This window comes from Neovison vison, chromosome 2 (assembly GCF_020171115.1).
Source record: "Neovison vison isolate M4711 chromosome 2, ASM_NN_V1, whole genome shotgun sequence".
NCBI classification, from domain to species: Eukaryota; Metazoa; Chordata; class Mammalia; order Carnivora; family Mustelidae; genus Neogale; species Neogale vison.
The window spans coordinates 186,074,730-186,091,559 of record NC_058092.1 but is presented as its reverse complement, the minus strand read 5'-3'; the positions used below and the strand labels follow the sequence as shown (position 1 = coordinate 186,091,559).

Here is a 16,830-nt window from a genome sequence, read left to right as displayed (position 1 = left end):
ATCTCTTCTATGAGTTTTATGATTTTAGCTCTAATATTTAGGTCACCGATCCATTTTGATGTAATTTTTGTATATGGTATGAGGTGTGGGTCCAACTTCATTCTTTTGCGAGTGGTCATTCAGTTGTCCCAGCACCATTTGTTGTTGTTTTTTCTCCATTAAATTGTCTTGGCATCTGGTTGAAAATCAGTTAAGTCATAGATATCTGGGCTTATCTCTGAGCTCTAAATTCTATTCCTGCCATTTTCTTTAATGTGGACTGAGTGTTTTTGTTTTTCTGTCTTTGACCACAGGATCATGGGGTTGATAGCACCATTTTCCAGAATCCCAAAAAGCTTCACCTAACCATTGGGATGTTGGTGCTTTTGAGTGAGCAAGAGATCCAGCAGACATGTGAGATGCTACAGCAGTGTAAAGAGGACTTCATTGAGTGAGTGATCTGCAGGAATGGGGAAGGGTGGTCCTCTTGTACTGGCTTCTCTTTGGTATCACAGACTTGTTTTTGCACTTGGACGAACTTGTCACATGGCAGCAAGGTCTGTTGACTCACCCACTTGTAACACTTAATATCGGACCATTGTCTGAAAGGGTTAAAATGGGTTTAAAGCATATATTTATAAATTTTTATGGAAAGACTCTACCTTAAATTATACTAATTCAGTAGGCAAATTTTGTTCTTAACAGGACATCCCATCATTCTCTCCAAAACGAAATTCTTTTCATTACCTACTGAACAGTATAGAGTACTGTACTAGTTTCTTAAGCTGGTGAACACATTACTACAAGCTTGGTGGCTTAGAACAGTGAAAATTCATTATCTTATAGTTCTGTGGGGTAGTCTGATATGGGTTTCAGTGGGCTAAAATCAAAGAATCAGCAGGGCTGTGTTCCTTTCTGGGGGCTCAAAGGAAGAGTTCATTTCCTTGCTTTTAAAGCCCATCTTCTAGAGGCCACACCCCCATTCTTTGGCTAGTGACCCCCTTCTTCCATCTTCAGCAATAGCAGCTTTCCTTCTCTCTGACCCTTCTGTTACCTCATCTCTGTCTCTGACCATAGTGGGGGGAGGTTCACTGCTTTTAAGGACTGGTGATTTGATTGAGCCCACCCAGATAATCCAGGATAATCATGCCATCTCAGACTCCTTAACCTTAATCACATCTGCAAAAGTCTGTCTGCCATGTAAGGCAGCATATTTACAAATTTCAGAAAATAAGATGTGAGCCTCCCTGGAGGGCCATTATTCTATTACCACAGTAACTCAAACATTATATAATAGGATTCCTTACAAAGGTCTTCATTGTATTTCAAGACTTTAATTTTCTTTTTAAAATACAGGGAGTTGTGTAAGAATACCAAAAACTGTCTAAGCAGTCTGTTTTGGTTCAGGTAAAACATTGCTATTCTGGGGGCAGACTTGTTATTTTCATTATAAAGTTTTAATTTGCATGTACGTCTGACCTAACAGTTTTATTTTAAAGAATCATCTCTTCCCTACCGTTTGCCCTTTTTCTTAAGATTGATGAAGAATAAGAGAAATTTGAAAATTGACTCACTTGAAGAGGTGTTTTTTTAAATTCAGTTATAATATTCAGGTCCCATACTATTTTAATGTGGCCTTGTAGAAATGGGTCCCCTAGTTCATTGGATAAGACAAGGTAAAAGGATTAAATTTTTTTTCATTTATATGAAACTGTGTAGTATAGTGATTTATATGTGGGCCAGTTCTCCTTTTCCTTTGTTTTGAAGGCAAGATATTTTCTTTGTTTTGAAGGCAAGATATTTTTCTTGAGCAAAATCATAAGCTGATTGGGTTTGTAGTCTGCAAAGAATACTTCTTTGTCTTGATCTTTGCTCACTGATGGACATAATCATTTCTCTCCTAACCTGTCTTAACCTAAAATTCAAAATAATTGGGTATTTGTAATTAAGTATTTACAACTTCCCTGCCTAAGATAAAGCTTTATGCTTTACCTTACAAAGTGGAGCAGTGTTTCCTGATTTAAGCATTAGTCCTGATACCTTAACTTATTTCCAGGTCACTTTTTTGTTAAATGAAAATGAAATGAAACTGCATTTTCTTGGCTGCCATTAGGATAATTTTGCTAAGAAGAAATTTAAAGGTAGATATTTGTTTAGGAAGGTGTTTGTTTTTACCTACAAAAATAAGGTCACAGGTTTTTAGTCACTGAATCTTTATCCTGAGCTATGGGAGGGTTTAGCTGAGTTCCTCTCTTTTATGTCTCTTGGTGCCTTTTGTGACTAAACGCCAAATCTGAGCACTTTAAGCATGTCAGGGTTGGTGTGCATAGGAAATGAAGAGCAGCCTTAATAGTTCCTAAGAATTTTTGACATGACAGGATGAAAACAGTAATTGTAGTTTTTCAAATTCAGCAAAGCTTTTGAAATAGGACAAAGTTACATTGCCAAAAATCTGCAATGCAGGCAGAAATTTTTTTGAAGATGTTTTTTTCAAAAAGCTGGAAAGATTTAAAACCAGCAAGTAAATTAAGCTCCCCAGCCCTCTTCTCCCACCTTTTCCTCTGCCGCATATACTTGTTTAAAAAGTACATAGTGCAAAATTAATTTATTTCTGAGGAGAGTGAGAATCAGATTGGCTGTTTAGATTGGCTAGAAGTGCCTAGTTTCCCTAAAAGGAAAAAATGTTTGCTAAAAAAAGTACATGTGTACACACACACACACACACACACACACACTTATACAATAGCCTTGGTGAGTAAAATTTATCATTTAACTTTTTTCCCTTCCTTATTCTTACTCTTTGATCTCAGCCTTTGTATTTGGCATACTTAGAAAGACTGACAGTAAATAACGGCATTTCTAATCTGAACCTTTTAATGATGTGAAGATACCAAATTAAAATATAAGAAAGGAAAACACTGCAATTGAACAGACTAATATATAACATGCTGTAGTACTTTGATGGCTTTTTAAGTGGAGACATTAAATAGGGGTGCCCGGGTGGCTCTGTTGGTTAACTGTCTGCCTTCAGCTCAGGTAATGATCCTGAGGTCCTGGAATTGAGTCCCACATTGAGTCCCTGCTCAGTGGGGAGTCTGCTTCTGTCTTCCTTTGTCTCTCCCCCTGCTTGTGCTCTCTTTCCCTCTCTCTCTCTCAAATAAATAAATACAAATTTTTAAAAAAGATATTAAATAAATAGGGCTCGACTCAGACTGAATTAAAACTGTGCTGCTATATAGGTATTTTAAAGAAATGGGTAGTTGAATATTTTAAATTTTGGGGTTTTTCTGAGTTTAAGGGTTGTTACCTGACCAGAAACATTACTTTGATTTCACTTCTTAAGCTAACGGCTCATGTAGCTCTATCGATTCCAGATGAATTATTCAGTGTTCAGTAAATGCCGAAGCTTTAAATGTCTCCCTTGTGACTTTTCTTTGTGAGATGTAGAGCACAAACAGCACAGTGGCTCAGAGTGTATAGTCTGACAAATCTGCAGTACTTTCAAATTCCAGTATCACTCTTCCCGTACCTAAGTGTTCCCCGTAGGCCTGAGGTAACACCAAATAATAAGGTAAAAAAGGACAAGAGCAAGGAGAGAAGAGGAAAAACACCCACAGACAAATGTTGCTTCCTAATCATTGCCTCAGATGTCACTCAGTTGAAAAGTATGCTCCCTGGTGTCGAGGGTGGGATAGTTTTGTCACCAAGACAAAGAGCCATTTATCAGGCAAACCACCGAATTTCTGTCTTGGTAAATCCTAGGGAAGGTCAGAAGAGTTTCTGATCCTAAAGGGCAGGCTTTAGGTCCTGTTTCATTGTTTGATTTTTTGTTGTTCCTAGTACCCCAGCTCATTCTAAAGATTTGAGGTGGTTCGTGAGTGAGGACATAACATACAAAACAAATGTTAAAGTTGGGGAGCTCAGAAACTATAAAGATGGAATGGGAGAAAATGTTTACCAGAAAACCAAGGAAAGGTTATAATTGTACTTGAGCAATAGAATTCGATAGTTTTTAAGCACTGGTATACTTGAACTACATTCCAGAAGGAAACACATCGATTATCATCATTCTTAACTGATGAAAAGGAGCGTAACAGTTTTTTAGAAGAGAATCCTTTGCTTGTTCTCAATCTGAGAAAAACTTGTCATGTAAATATTAACCCAAAATGATGATGAGCAGTGTCTTCAACAGGAATTTTGCAGAAGATACAGCAACATTGGTCACATGGTTCTCTCTTGTATTGATCCCTAGAATTTGAGAGTGTAACATTAGACATAATCCAGTAAAAACATTTTAGTGGGAAACTAAACCAATGGTTTGGTGCTTTTGGGTGATGTAATGGTTTCATACATGGTTAGAGCTGAAATCAGCAGAGGAATGTATAGTTAGTATTAAACTGTTTTTCCTCATGTAAGTTTGGTTGACTGCACTTTGAAAGGATTGAATGGCTGTCTTTCATATTGAATTCTTTGGCTATTACTTGGAATGGAGATACACTGTGTTGTTGGTTGAAGCTACAGGCCTTAGGTAATAGTTCAGAGCTTGGCTTGTGTTTTAGAATACCCCACTTACTAGAGCATGAAGGCAATAATTTTTCTCGAATATCTGGCCAAAATAGTAATTTATTTCTTACTGAAAGAGATCCTGGTCTTGTGCAGTAATATGGTCTTCAAGTTTTAAGGGAATCTTTTTTTTAATTTTTTTTTTTTTTTAAGATTTTATTTGAGGAGGAGAGAGCACAAGCGGGGTAGTGGGGAGGCAGAGAGGGAAGGAGAAGCTGACTCTCCACTGAGCGGGGAGCCCAATTTGGGGCTCAATCCCAGGACCCTGGGGTCATGACCTGCGTTGAAGGCAGACAGTTAACCGACTCAGCCACTCAGGTTCCCCTAAGAGAATCTTTACCATGAAGATAACTGGCTCCAGAGGGTTTCCCTATGGCCTTGGTTCAGTATCAAGAGAACTTTCTTCCATAGCTTTTTTGAGAATTGCCTTTTGGTGGATCCCAACATCCTTTTGCCTTTGATTAGTGCCACATGGTTTTCAGTGACATTATAGGGATGTGTCCACATTCTTCTCAAAATTGACCAGAAAAGCCTTGCTTTTTAGAGTAGAATTATCTGCTCAGTGTTTACCAGAGATTTATGGAGTACCAGGTGCCGGGGATCTAGGAGTAGAAAAGATGGATCGACTTCCTGGCCTTGGGGGGCTTGCAGAAGACTGTGCTGGTGAGTTGATTTTTAGCTGGGTTTCAGCTTGGCACTGCAAGGCCATTTCTGGTTGAAGTACAAGTCTGTGTAAGGGGTCTGGGAAGAAGCAGGATGGTGAGGTTTTACTTAACACAAAAGTAATACATGCACATGTAAAACTAATATAATATTGTATATCAGTTATTCTTGAATTAAAATAAAGTAATACATACTAGTTTTGGAAAAGTCAAAGTTGCAGATAAACAAAAATACCACTTTTAATCTTATTACCTAAAGATAATTACTGTTAATGCTCTCACACTTTTTTATATGCATGTGTGTATTTTTTCTTTAAGGTGTAATTGACTTACAGCAAAATGCACAGATCTTAAGTGTAGTTGATGAATTTTAACAAATGCATAGACTTATGTAACTTCAGCCAAATCAAAATGTTGTACATTGTCATCACTCTGTGAAGTTCCTTCATGACCTTTTCCAGTAAATTCACTTCTTCCAGAAATAACTGTTGTTCTGATTTCTATTTCCATAGATTAATTTAGCTTGTTCTTGAATATCACATAACAAATCATTCAGTATATACATTTTTGTGTTTGACTTCTTTTGCATATATGTGTAATAGATAAACTTGCGTTTGACTTTTTTTGCATCTGTATTTTTATATTAACTTTTTAATGGATAATACATTTAAATGGTTTAAAATTTTAAAGATACAAAGAATATGCAGTGAAGAGTTTCTTTTCCACTGCTATTCCCACCAAGCACCCTGCTCTCCTGTCTAAAGGCAAGAGATTTTAAGAGATTTTAGCAGCTTCTTTGTATCCTTCCAGAGATTTTATGTATGTACAAGGAAATGTATATGTCTGTGTACATAGATTTTTCTTACCCTATCTTTTGCACAAATAGTAACATACAGCATGCACATTGTCGTGCACATTTTATTAAAACCCTAATGAGTGTTTAATCTGTTTCCAGTCTTTGGCTGCTCCAAACAATGCCTCAGTCAAACCCTATGCGTAAATTATTTTTCATGAGTATGAATGAGTATGACCTATTACATCATATCAGGAAGTATGTATTGTCTGGTTCTTTTTTGTATGTGTGATAAGCCTGATCAGTGGGTTCAGGTGTGGTTAGCCCTCCGTAAGGATCTCTTTATATTTTCTCCAACCTTCTGTTGTTAAGTTCTAGAAGCCATTGCTAATCATTGTCTCCATCCATTATTTTGTCAGGGGTTGCAAAATGGTGATATTATATAATTTCATCATTACTTCTGCATCTATCACTTGGAATTCTTCTGTATTTGTCAGTTGGAATTCTGTAAAGAGCTTTCCTTTATCAGCTATGGTTGGATATGTAGCTGAATTCATAATTATTTCCTTCGGTTTTGCTCCTAGAAATTGAATTGCTTGGACAAAAAAGGGTTTCTATTCTTGAAAGCTTTTTATAAATATTGCCAAATTGCTGTTAAAGATTAGTATTACTTTATGCTTCCACCATTGTTAGATGAGTAAAATGGTGTTTGCAGCTTGTAGAAATAGTGAAATAAAACCCAACAGATGAGCAACAATGTCTTTGTCAATCAGAGCTGTCATTCCTTGGCTTTTTTCCTCTGAGTATAATAAACTGGTATTGACATAACTGTAGTGTGACTTTGGAAATGCTTGTGTTTCTAGTTGGTGTGCATAGAATGTGTTAATTTTGAAATTAGAAGGATGGTTAGATAATACTGTTAGTAAAAAAATCCCAACAATTTCATTTTTGTAATATTTGACTGTGTATAATAACCATGTTTAAAATGGCCCTTTCAGATTAAACAGTTAGAAAAATATAATGTTTTTTCCTTTGCAGTGACATTTCTGGGGGCAAACCCTTAGAAGTAGAGATGGCAGGGATAGAATACATGAACGATGATCCTGGCATGGTGGACGTTCTTTATGCCAAAGTCCATATGAAAGATGGCTCCAACAGGTATGTTTCTGTAATGCTTCTTTGCTTCTATCAAGAAGTTCCTAAAAGCATTCCTAGAAGTTCAACAAGTTTTTATTCCTTTTCTTTGAGATCTTATTATTGTAGAATGTGTCAGTTCTTTCTTTTTTTAAAAAATAGGTAGCTAATATCTTAAAAGAGGAATTTGTTGCAGGAAAAAGTATCAGATAATTAATCTGATAATTATTGAGTTACTTGGATGATATATATTGATTATAGCAATCTAGATTTTATGAGCTCAGTGCTTTCTTCATGTTTTTCGGGTTATAGGAGGTGGGAAGGATGGCATTTTAGGATGGTGGTTGTAAAAGTGATACAATGCAGGTCTAGTGGATACCAGGACAAAATGGGGATAACTATACAAACTCTGTAGGATTATTAGGATTAAGTTAATTTACATGAGTCTTAGAACAGTGCTTAGCACATGTGGATATCATCAAAACACACGTCAACAAATGTTTACTGTTTTTTACTAGTGTTACTATCACACTTAGATCATGCTAGGGATTCACGGTCTGCAACCCAGGTTATTTCTGAGGCTAGCCTAGGCGTCTAGAGCCATTTCCAATGTTAACACCATTTATTAGTCTAGTCAAGGTCATCAGTGAGCAGAGGAACCAAACTTGAATTGGAAGTTTGTTTTTGTGGTCTCTTCATTAAGGCAGGATAGAATAGAACTCATACTGAACCAAAAACCCTCTAGAGAAGATCGAAATCTCTAGGCAAGCCCCCAAATTGATTTGCTTTTGTAGAGGATCCCTTGTAAGGTTTCAGTTATCTCAATTCAAATTGATAATCTCAATTATCTCCTATCTCAATTCAATTGGAAGTGAATGGAGGAAGGCAGGGAAAGACAATAGAATCAGGTGTTGTATGTGTTTGGACCAGATTTGTCTTTCAGATACTTGACATATGCCTAAATAAGCATACTAATGACCTTACCTTAAAAAGTTAGGGGCACGTTGTTCCTTTAGGACATCCCAAAACATTTCTGCCAGGTTGGAGTTTGATATCTGGTATGGATCATTCACTTTGTGTTATAAGCTATAACTATCCAAACATTTTCACTGTGTTGTAGGGCTGCTGTATATGGGGTAGATTACTTTTCAGTTTTATGAACAAAAAACAGTGAATGATAAGGTAGTAGTTCTCAAGCTTTTTGGGCATATAATCACTTTAATTTCTTAAAAATTACTGAAGGTACCAAAGAGCCTTTCTTTATATGGGTTATAGTTATCAATATTTACCTTATTGGAAGTTAAAACTGCAAAATTTAACATTTGATAGTTCATTAAAAATAGAAACAAGATATTTTTTGTTTATGTAGAATTCTGTTTCCCAAACAAAAAATATTTAGTGAGAAGGTAGGCATTGTTTTACGTTTTTTTAAGTTTCCGTAATAGAATAGACTGCTGTGTTCTCAGAGCTGCTTCTCTGTTCAGTCTGTCGCAGTATGTTGTTTTGATTGAAGTATATAAGAAAATCTGGACTCACATAGAAATGTATTTGGGAACATGAAGAGTACTTAAATGGTATTTTCAGATAATTCTGGATATTTAGTACTACACTAAAACTTGACAAGTTATAGTTTTGAAAAGGTCATTTGCAATGGTGAACATTTCATACTCTTGCATTAAAATCCATTGGTCTCTTTTGGATTTTTTTAAAAAGAATTTGTTTATTTATTTCATAGAGATCGCAAGTAGGCAGAGAGGCAGGCAGAGAGAGAGAGGGAGAAGAAGGCTCCCTGCTGACCAGAGGGCCCGATGTGGGGCTCGATCCCAGGACCCTGAGATCATGACCTGAGTCAAAGGCAGAGGCTTTAACCCACTGAGCCTCCCAGGTGCCCCTCTGTCTTTTGCATTTTGACTGGATCTTTAACCTATGCTTGTATTGGTCATTTAGAAAACATTGGTTCACTGAGTTATATAGCTGTTCCAAATGTTGAGACATTTCATTGTGCAATATTAAAAATGAATTAATAATGCTACTAATTTCATCACAGTCTTTAAGTATTAGGAAGCTGCCGTCAAGCTCATGGTAGCTGATACACATTTTCTAAAATTCTAATTTTCACTTGAGAGCTTGAATTTTATTATTGGCCAAAAATACTGTTTTCCTTGAAGTTCTTTTTTTGAGAAAATGTCTGTCAAATAACCAAGTCTGAATAACCATAATTTGTCTGTCAGTTGTTCTTTCAAATACAAATGGTGTTCATGGACAAAGAAACTAGCTCAGCTCTAGCTCTGACAGCCTCACACAAGTGCTTTTCCTCCTGACAGCCATCTACTTAGGTATATAGCTCAACTACTCTATACGTACTGCCAGTTTATCCCACAGGGATATTAAAAAGGCATGTATTTGAGGCCCCTGGGTGGCTCGGTCGGTTAAGCATCTGCCTTCGGCTCAGGTTCTGTTGGGCACCTTGGTCACTGCAGAGCCTGCTTCTCCCTCTGCCCCTCCCCTGCTCATGCTCTCACTCTCTTTCAAACAAATAAATAGAATCTTTAAAAAAAAACAGGTACTCAAGGCCTGAGCTTTAATAAAATTGATCATTTTTACTGTTTCATCAAGGATAAATGAAACTAGATTTTTTTTTGGACGTATAATGAAAATGTACTCCTGCTAGTACAGTGTGGTGCTGCTGTCTTCCTTCATGCTGAGGTGCTGACAGTTTATCCAGGATTTTTGCACCATCCCTGTAAATGCCATTGCAATGAAAAAGGCAAATAATGTCCTATAATTATTATAAATACAGTTTTAGCCTCATAGACTCCCCTTAAATAGTCTTGGGGACCTCCAAAGGTCCACAAATGATAGTGCAACAATCTTTGATCTAGGTAAGGGTTTTTGTTTTTGTTTGTTTGTTTTTTAAGATTATTTATTTATTTATTTGACAGAGAGAGACCACAAGTAGGCAGAGAGTCAGGCAGAGAGAGAGAGGAGGAAGCAGGCTCCCTGCTGAGCAGAGAGCCCGATGTGGGACTCCATCCCAGGACCCTGAGATCATGACCTGAGCCGAAGGCAGCAGCTTAACCCACCGAGCCACCCAGGCGCCCCTGTTTCTGTTTTTTAAAAGATTTTACTTATTTATTTGAGAGAAAGATAGCACAAGTAGGCAGAGTGGCAGGCGGAGGAAGAGGGAAAAGCAGGTTCCCTGTTGAGTTCCATGAGCCCCATGTCGGGGCTGTATACCAACCAGGACTCTGGGATCACGACCCCAGCCTAAGGCAGAGACTTTAACCCACTGAGCCACTCAGGCGCCCCGTGTATTATCTCTGTTTTATCTTTGCTACGTCTGTGTAAGATAGATGCTATTAGTGTGCCCATTTTATAGATAGGGAGGTTCACAGAGTTTAAGTAGTTTGGCCAAGGAAAGCCTAGACAGCAAAACCGTACTCTCAATCCCTAGGCCAGAATAAAGGTTTTCAGTGTGTGTATGCTAGGTTAAGTAGGATAGACTCTCTTCCAATTCTTTTTTTTTTTTTTTAAAGATTTTATTTATTTATTTGAGAGAGAGACAGTGAGAGAGAGCATGAGCGAGGAGAAGGTCAGAGAGCGAAGCAGACTCCCCATGGAGCTGGGAGCCCGATGTGGGACTCGATCCCGGGACTCCAGGATCATGACCTGAGCTGAAGGCAGTCGTCCAACCAACTGAGCCACCCAGGCGCCCCGACTCTCTTCCAATTCTTACTTCTAGAGTAAAATGGAAAGTTGTGACCCACTTTTTTTTTTTTTAAAGTGGTAAAATTCACGTAACATAAAAATCACCATTCAGCCATTTAAAAGTATATGATTCCGTGGCATTAAGGACATCAGTAACATTGTGCAGCCATCACCACTGTTTAGTTCCAGAGCATTTTAATCACCCCAAAAGGAAATCCTATACCTTTCAAACAGTCATTCCCACTGTTCCATACCCCCCTATTCTCCTCTCCCCAGCTCTTGGCACTAAATCCACTAATCCACTGACTGTCTCTCTCTTTTTGTTCATAGTAATTTAAACCTGACTGTTGTGGAACTGAAATCTGTGCTAGCCTATAGACATACAGTTAACATGGTGCTATATGGAAAATTTAGATGGGATTGTAGCATTTCATTAAATAATACAGTGAGTTTTTCCTAATCTATAGCTTCAAGTCTCTTTTAACATACAGATGTCATAGACTCCACAGTTTTAATTTACTCTATTCTTGGTGGCCCTAGAAGGAAAAAGAGAGGTCACTGGAAAGAGATAATAAAATCATTACTTTGAGTTTTTCCATTGGATATCTTTACCTTTTGCTTTAATGGTTAGACCCTTCATTCTATAGGAGGTCTTCAAGTGTAAAGAATATAGGGTTTTAAGATTGGAAGAAAATAAGAGCTGTAGAAACTAGATGGCTTTTGAAGACAGTGCTCAGACATAATTGGTATCCACATGAATGGAACAGTGGGTACTTCAAAGGTAAATACACTCATTATTTTCCCGTAGATCCAGCCCTTACAAATTTTGCACACTTACTGTTGTCAGGGCTTTGTAAACTGAAAGGTCTGAAGACATAGCCACTGAATCCAATGTGTAATCCACAAAGAACATTTTTTAGTAATTCCCATCTCTCTTACTGCCTTTTTTTCCCCTATTATATATATTCCTCTTTCACAAGGAGAGACATGTTTATGTTATTTAAAAAAGATTTGTGAATTTCCATCCTCAAATTTGTGGAAATTACTAAGAGACTTAAACACCTCTTATTTAATTCAGTTTTAAAACAATTTGAATGCCTCCTTTGTGCAAGGTGTTTGGGGAGGCTGTGCAAATTGATACAGAAAGGAACATTAAATCTTTTTGCTTGTTTATATGAAGAGATACTACTCAGTGCAGGAGGCATGGGAGAGAGGCCATGTATTAAAGATACATTCAACTTTCTTTGTATGATTTCATGTAGTTTAATCAGAGATTCCTTCCCTTAAACTGACTGAATGTGAAGCCTGACATTTAAAAGGATGGAACCACTTAGATCAGATTTTTCTTCTGGAGACTTTGAGCTGAGGCACTGTAGGTTCACTTAGTGATGCATTCTTGGGTTTGGTAAAGCATGACTGGGTGAGGAATTTGTGGCAATGTTGTACTCATTACTTAGTAGTCAGCTGTTGCTAAGATTTAAGTATTGAAGAAAGTGGCTCTTTTGTTCTATCTGGTACCGTCACATGTGCTTCCATCCTTGCCCCTCGAAGAAGAATGGCTTCCTCACTTTTTGCTGAGAACACAAAATCAGCTCGGCGGCTTCCTTCCTTTTTCCCCTCACAGTCTACCTGCTTTCATCACCCTGCCCCACTCAATTTCATTCTCTTTCTGAAGAATGGCATACATTATCTCTGATGAGGCTATAATCTCTTGTTCTGCTCTCATTCCTTCTTACCTCCTCAAAGACCTGCCTCCACCAGCTATTCCCCCTTGCAGTGCATTGCTAGTCTTCTTTTCCCTCAGGCATTTTTCAGATGCCCTGCCTATGAGGCATAGTAGACTCCTAGGGCTTCCATCTTGAGGAGGCAGATCTCAGAGTACACTGGGGTGAGGGCTGTGGTTGAGATTCTAGGGGCGCATAGACAGGCAGCAAAACTCTGCTCATGTGTGGGCAAGTTCTGTAAAGGAAGGCTTCACAGAGGAGGTTTCTCTGCTGAACAAGGAGTTGGCAGGCCAAGAGAGTAGCATTTTAAGAAAAAGGAATAAGTAGCAAGTGCAGATCTAGAAGCACCATGTAAAGGAAGCTGGATTTTCATTGGTCATTTGTTTATTCATCATGAATTTATTGAGTGCCTGTTGTTTGCCAGGCACTGTGGTAAAGCTGTGAATACAGAATGGTGAATAAAGCCAGGCGTGGTCATTATCCCTACGTTGTATACAGACTGATGGAGGAACATTTTTTTTTTTAATATTTTTTTAAAATATTTTTTATTTATTTATTTGACAGAGAGAGATCACAAATAGGCAGAGAGGCAGGCAGAGAGAGAGAGGAGGAAGCAGGCTCCCTGCTGAGCAGGGAGCCTGATGCGGGACTCAATCCCAGGATCCTGAGATCATAACCTGAGCCGAAGGCAGCGGCTTAACCCACTGAGCCATCCAGGCGCCCTGATGGAGGAACATTTGCTAACAAATAACACACAAATGTATAGTAGACCCTTGAACAACATGGGTTTGAACTCCACTAGCCTACTTATATAAACGTTTTTCTTTCTTTTTTTTTTTTAAAGATTTTATTTATTTATTTGACAGACAGAGATCACAAGTAGGCAGAGCAGCGGGCGGAGAGAGAGGAGGAAGCAAGCTCCCCTCTGACCCTGATGCAGGGCTCGATCCCAGGACCCTGAGATCATGACCTGAGTCAAAGGCAGAGGCTTTAATCCACTGAACTACCCAGGCGCCCCCATTTTTTCAATAAATACAGTATAGTACTATCAGTCTATTTTCCTTAGGATTTTCTTAATATTTTCTTTTCTCTAGCTTAGTTTATTGTAGGAATACAGTATATAATACATATAACATACAAAATACGTGTTAATCAACTCTTTATGTTCTCAGTAAGGCTTCCCATCAACTGTAGTCTGTCAATAGTTAAGTTTTAGGGGACTCAAAAGTTAGCCGTGGATTTTCAACTGCACAGGGTTCGGTGCCTTTAACCCTTGCATTGTTCAAGGGTTAACTATAATTGCAAACTGTGATAAATATGAAGCAGAGGGAAAATGATGCTCTGTTACAAGAACTATCATAGCAGTGTTGACTGGGGGAAGGGCAGGGTCAAGAAAAGCCTTTCTCAGGAATCAATATTGAATTGAGATCCAAAGAAGTGAGAGTTTGCCAGCAAAGGAGAGGTGGGAACCCACCTGTTTGTTGTTCTAGGCAAAAGAAAATACAGAGCAAAAGCCCTGAGGCAAGAAAAAGTCTAGCAGATCACCTGAGAGGGCCATATGAAGGAGTTAGAGGGGCTTGGACGGATAGTGGCACTAGATAAAATAATGAAGATTAAACAAGAAAAGATCCATATCAAGATAAATCTGAAATGGAAATGCAGAGCACCAAAGACAGAAGATCTTAAAAAGAAGTCACCCACAAAGGGGTTACAATTATAAGGATCTCAGTAGCAATAGTGGAAGTCAAAAGATAGCAGAACGTTTTCTACAGAAAATAATGGTGAACCTGGAATTGTGTACTCAGAAAAAAACAGTCTTTAAGAACAAAGGTGAGGGCGCCTGGGTGGCTCAGTGGGTTAAGCCGCTGCCTTCGGCTCAGGTCATGATCTCAGGGTCTTGGGATCGAGCCCCACGTTGGGCTCTCTGCTTGACGGGGAGCCTGCTTCCTCCTCTCTCTCTCTGCCTGCCTCTCTGCCTATTTGTGATCTCTCTCTCTGTCAAATAAATAAATAAATAATATTTAAAAAAAAAAAAAAAGAACAAAGGTGAAATGTGGGCACCTGGGTGTACAGTCAGTTAAGCATCCAACTCTTGGTTTTGGCTCAGGTCAGTCCTGAGATTGAGCACCGCATCCGGCTCTGTTCTCAGTGTGGAATCTGTTGGAGATTTTCTCCCCCTCTCCCCGTCCTGTGCATGTTCTCTCTCTCTCTCTCTCTCTCTCTCTCAAATCTTTTAAAAAATGAACAAAGGTGAAATGAAGACTGTTACAGATGAACAAAAACTCCGAGAATTTATCACTGTGAGATGTCTACAGTTAAATAATGTATAAAGGATATATTTCAAGAAAAGGAAAATGAATCCAGAGTGTTTGAGGTGCAGGAAGGTTAGTTTGAGATGTAGAAAAGAATGGTAAATACATAAAATGCAGACATTGTCTATACAAAATAATTATTTTATAGTGGGGAGAGTTTTTTAAAAAGATAGAGCTAAAAATAAATAAAAATTTAAAAAAGAGAACATTAGTCAGTTTATTGGGGAGAAATTACAGATTTCTATTACCTACTTCAGATGCAGTGGCCGGGGGGGCATCTCTAAGGAGTTGACATTGGAGTTTAGACTTAAAAGATGCAAAGGAATGGTAGTAAGAGTATTTTGGGCAGAGGGAAGAGCAAGTGCAAAGACCTCGAGAAAGAGCATGGTGTGTTTCAGCACTTAAAGACCAGGGGAGATAAACAAGGGAGATGAGGCCAGAGAGGTAGACAGAGACTTGATTACACAAAGTCTAGACAGTTGGTAAAGAATTTGTATTGTTTTCCTAGGTGCATCGAAGGGTTTTAAGCAATCTAGTGACATGAACTTTCATTTTAAAAAGGTAATGTGTGGTAGAATGGATTAGAGGGGGATAGAATGCAAGTGGAGAAATCAGGTCATACTGCAATCCAGGCTAGAGTTGAAAGTAAGTAGCCAAGTTAGAGTGATGACAATGATGAAAAAAAATAAAAAGACACCATCCATTACAGTAGCACCAAAGCCCATAAGGTACTTAGGAAATAACTCCAACAAAGTGTGTGTAAAACCTTTTTGCACAAAATTATAAATTATAAATAAATTGAGAGATTGTTCAAGTTCATTGATAGACTTAGTTTCATAAAGATAGTAGTTTTCCTCAAATGGTTCTATATAAATTTAATGCAACTATGAGACTATATATATAATTGAAATGAAGAGCCAGGAATGGGAGGGGGAAGTATTTAAAAGTCATTATAGGAATCCAGGTGAGAAATAAGACCTGAACTAGAATAGTAGTGACAAGAACTGATATGTAGATTAAAAAAGAGTGAACTTGGGGCACCTGGGTGGTGGGTTAAGTCTCTGCCTTCGGCTCAGGTCATGATCTCTTGGAGTCCTGGGATCAGGCCCTGCATCAGGCTGTCTGCTCAGCAGGGAGCCTGCTTCTCCCTCCCCCTCTGCCTGCCTCTCTGCCTACTTGGGATCTCTCTCTCTTCAAATAAATAAATTCTTTAAAAAAAAATAAAAGAGTAAACTGCTTGATTGGGCAGTTTTCTGAAGGTGGAGTGTAGGAGTTATGAATATGATCCCTTGCGACTGAGCTGTTAATCTCAGGAATACAAAGATGAATTCAGACCAGGAAATCTAATAACATCCAACTCAATAGATCATATTTAAAAATGATATCTAGGGGCGCCTGGATGGCTCAGTGGGTTAAGCCGCTGCCTTCGGCTCAGGTCATGATCTCAGGGTCCTGGGATTGAGTCCCGCATCGGGCTCTCTGCTCAGCGGGGAGCCTGCTTCCTCCTCTCTCTCTCTGCCTGCCTCTCTGCCTGCTTGTGATCTCTGTCAAATAAATAAATAAAATCTTTAAAAAAAAATGATATCTAAATACATGTCTAAGAGGTTTTGATGAAATTCAGCCTACTGTTTTTCATTAAAAACTTTCAGAAAATAGAAACATATTGCCTAAAATAATAAATATCTATCTTAAGGCAGAAGCTAGCAATCCTATTGAATGGTTATTCGTTGGGTTTATCATCGCCATTATAATCAGAAATAAAGCATGATTGCCTGTAATAACCATTACTCTTAAACACGTTGTTCAGAAAGTTCACATTAAATCCTAAACCATAAAACAGAGAGCAGTTGAAGACAAAAATTGCTGTTGAGGATAACATTACAGTCTACTAAAAAAGCTCTACAATTGATAAGACATCAGTTAAAGTGCTAATAAGTGGTTGGGCAAAAATAAAT

General features: G+C 38.2%; 1 protein-coding gene across 4 annotated transcripts in view; it reads left to right on the top strand.

The window, feature by feature from the left end:
• The window catches only part of ASCC1 (activating signal cointegrator 1 complex subunit 1), a 109,866-nt gene that overhangs the window by 40,435 nt on the left and 52,601 nt on the right, over positions 1 to 16,830 (top strand). For all 4 annotated transcript variants that reach the window (XM_044239739.1, XM_044239737.1, XM_044239736.1 and 1 more), the window contains exons 6-7: positions 294 to 430; positions 7,036 to 7,155. In XM_044239739.1, coding sequence (XP_044095674.1) covers positions 294 to 430; positions 7,036 to 7,155 — 257 coding nt within the window. The remainder of the gene's footprint in view (positions 1 to 293; positions 431 to 7,035; positions 7,156 to 16,830) is intronic.